The sequence below is a fragment of the Oncorhynchus clarkii genome, unplaced genomic scaffold (genome assembly GCF_045791955.1).
Source record: "Oncorhynchus clarkii lewisi isolate Uvic-CL-2024 unplaced genomic scaffold, UVic_Ocla_1.0 unplaced_contig_2352_pilon_pilon, whole genome shotgun sequence".
Lineage (NCBI taxonomy): Eukaryota > Metazoa > Chordata > Actinopteri > Salmoniformes > Salmonidae > Oncorhynchus > Oncorhynchus clarkii.
In genome coordinates, this window is record NW_027259568.1 from 6,696 (window position 1) to 10,206 (window position 3,511).

The 3,511-nt window shown below is 41.3% G+C and overlaps 1 protein-coding gene across 2 annotated transcripts; it reads left to right on the forward strand.

The window, feature by feature from the left end:
* The first annotated feature begins 477 nt into the window (after positions 1–477).
* On the forward strand, positions 478–1,799 carry LOC139400311 (telomere repeats-binding bouquet formation protein 1-like). Of its 2 annotated transcripts, none has more exons than XM_071145283.1 (4): positions 478–552; positions 774–818; positions 1,419–1,574; positions 1,731–1,799. In XM_071145283.1, the coding sequence occupies exons 1-4, from the start codon at positions 484–486 to the stop codon at positions 1,770–1,772; spliced, it is 312 nt and encodes a 103-aa protein (XP_071001384.1). In that variant the 5' UTR covers positions 478–483; the 3' UTR covers positions 1,773–1,799. The 2 variants fall into 2 exon arrangements, with proteins under 2 accessions (XP_071001384.1, XP_071001385.1); XM_071145284.1 differs by having other exon boundaries at positions 490–552; positions 777–818.
* Positions 1,800–3,511: the final 1,712 nt, after the last annotated feature.

The window sequence follows — 3,511 nt, forward strand, 5'->3', positions numbered from 1 at the left end:
TTTTTGAGCACCTTTCCTCCTTCAAAGAAATACTACACTCTTTCTTTGTCTGTTCGTTTTTCTTTTGCTCTCTAACCCACTTTCCCTCTCTGTTTTTCTCTCTTGCTTTCTCCCCCCCCCCCCGCACTCTCTCTCTGCCCCTCTCTCATGCTCCATTATCCTTATTTCTCCCTTTTTCCCTCTCTGGTCAGTGAATCTCTTCTGTGTTCTATTGTTCTGGTAGCAGGCAGCTGTATTAGGCCTGACTGATGACCTAATGTCACTTCCAATGAAGAAGAAAAAGAGGGAGAGATTGTATTTTCTCTTTATTTGATTGTGTCTCTGTTTACCTCAATGAGCTCTGTGAGCTGTTGGTCTCTGCTCACAATGAGGCTTGACACATCTGTTCTTTGCTTACTGTCTCCCTCTTCTTTTTTTTCTCACACTTTCACACACACACACACACATGCAGACAGAAGGGAGGACGGTGGGGAGGACTGTGTCATGGATGGGGAGGACGGTATCATGGATGATCAGCAGAAGACTCTTTCTATGGGAAACCCATCTTTGACTGTAAGAGAGATGAGTATGTTGGGAGTTTGTGACTGTATCCAGATGTCTCTGTAGAAGTGAGTGTTGAATTGGAGGTTAATCTATAGTGGATGGACTGTATAGAACGACCAGTGTTCTAGTAATCAGGTAATGTGGGAGCAGAGACCACTATGCCAGTGTGTGTGTGTAGTAGGGGAATGTTATCCAGAGGTATGTGTGTCATGATGTCCTCTGTCTTGCAGCAGAGCAGTTCCAAAACCAAGGAAAAGAGGGTGAATACCAATGAGGTGTGTTTGTGTTTTGTCTCATGTCCTCTGTCTCTCTCTCTCTTACTGTTCTTTACCCTGCATTCTCCTACATTCCTTGTACATTGACCCCCCCCCCCCCCCCCCCCCCCCCTCTCAATTCAATTTCAGTTTAAGGGGCTTTATAGGAAACATGTTTATATTGCCAAAGAAAGTGAAATGGAAAATAAACAGTAAACATTACTTACATAACGACATGTACAATTTTGTATATATACAGTGTTGTAATGATGTGCAAATCATTCAAGTACAAAGGGGAAAATAAATAAACAAATATAGGTTGTATTTACAATGGTGTTTGTTCACTGGTTGCCCTTTTGTGGAAACGGGTCACAAATCGTGCTGCTGTGATGCACACTGTGGAATTTCACTCAATAGATATGGGAGGTAACCCAAATGTGATTTGTTTTCAAATTCTTTGTGGGTCTGTAATCTGAGGGAAATGTCTCTCTAATATGGTCATACATTTGGCAGGAGGTTAGGGAGTGCATCTCAGTTTCCACCTCATTTTGTGGGCAGTGTGCACATAGCCTGTCTGCTCTTGAGCCAGGTCTGTCTTTAGCGACCTCTATCTATTTACAGAGGAGGGAGAGGAGGAACTTCAGCCGTGAGGAGGAGAGTTATCTGTGTCGCGGTATAGAGCGGTTTGGTCCATCCTGGAACTCCATCCTTTGGGCCTATCCGTTCCAGCCGGGACGCACCAACGTTGACCTGGCCAAGAAATACAAACGCCTGCAGGTGATAGGCATCAACAATGGTTTTACAAAAATGTATGCATGTCACTGACTTCAATTTCAGTTGGTGAGTATTCAACTGACCCTGCTCTCTTGTCATTTTTTGGGGTCTTGTTCTCCATTTTGTTCCGTCTCTCTCATTCTCTCTCTCTCCCTACAGGCTAAAGCCCAGGGTATGGATTCAGACTCCATGAGATCCTAGAAGAACACATTGTCTATTGTACATAAATCAGTCATATATTTGAAATGCTCTAATGTAATATTCAATAATAGTTTAAATACTATGATTTAGTCCCCAGTTTGAAATGAATTACTATGCTGTGCTACTGTAAATAAAATACAATGTTTTATTTAATGTAGTACTATATTTGAAATATGTTAATTTCATGGTCATGGGGGATTAATGAAGGGTCCGTTCTGTATTTCTCAACCTTGTTTTTTTACACAGCAGTATTTTGCTGCCTATTTGAAGTAGTTGGAATGTTGTTTGGAATAGAAAAATTTAAATGATTTGTGTAATGATTTGCACTTGACGGTTTCATAATTTATCTTGTTGATTGTTAATGTATGGATTGAGATTGAAATGGTTGTTCACTTGTCATCCCCTGAAGTTGTTTGTATTGAATTAAACAGAAGGGTGTCTGTATGCAGTGATGTGTGTCAGTCACTGTCTGATAATCTCACACCATGCTTTTTCATTCAGGGACCCTCAAGGCTCCATAACAATGAGGATGTTCATTTACTGACTTGAGGTTAAAAACAGCTTTTTCTACTTCTAGAGAGTTTGTCACTTAAGGGGAAATGCTTTCTATAGCTTAATATTAAACAACAATATCTAAGACACTTTTTATGCAATGCATGAGTGTGAATGGTTTAAACATACATGAAACATAGACCGTGTGGGAGAAGAAAAGATATGTGAAAGATATATTTGAGTTTCAGTGGCCTACGGCCGACAGACATTGAATACATTTGGATACAGGGATTGTGTTCTCATTGGGAAAACAACAGCAGGAGCTCATACTTTTGTTGGACCTGACCGTCTAAAATGACGTTGGAGGTGGCTTATGGTAGATAAATTAACATTCAATTGCCTGGCAACAGCTCTGGTGGACATTCCTGCAGTCAGCATTCCAATTGCACGCTCCCTCAAACCTTGAGACATCTGTGGCATTGTGTTGTGTGACAACTGCACATTTTATTGTCCCCAGCACAATGGGCACCTGTGTAATGATCATGGTGTTTAATCAGTTTCTTGATATGCCACACCTGTCAGGTAGATGGATTATCTTGGCAAAGGAGAAATGCTCTTTAACAGATGTAAGCTTTTTGTGCATATGGAACATTTCTGGGATCTTTTATTTCAGCTCATGGGACCAGCACTTTACATGTTGCGTTTATATTTTTGTTCAGTATAATTGTAGCTTTGCCTGTTGAGTCAATTGTCCTTTCAACACTCCTGTGATATCTGGGAGACTGTTCTGCTCTCAGAACTGTTTGACAATTCTGATTTCAATCTAGGCAAATCAGTTAAGAGTAAGTTCTTAATTAAAATGACAGCCTACCCCAGCGATGTTGGGCCAATTGTGCGCTGCCCTATGGGACTCCCAATCACGGCCGGTTGTGATACAGCCTGAAATTGAACCAGTGTCTGTAATGACACCTCTAGCACTGAGATGCAGTGGTGCACTGTATTATCCTCCAAAGAAGGTGTTTAGTTTGTCTGGAAGCAATACGTTGGTGTCCGTGACGTGGCTGGTTTTCTTTTTGTAGTCTGTAATTGCCTGTAGACCCTGCCACATCTGTCTCGTGTCTGAGCTGTTGAATTGTGACTCCACTTTGTCCCTATACCGACATTTTGCTTGTTTGATTACCTTGCGGAGGGAATAACTACACTTTATATTCTGCCATATTCCCAATCCTCTTTCAATTGTTCGCACT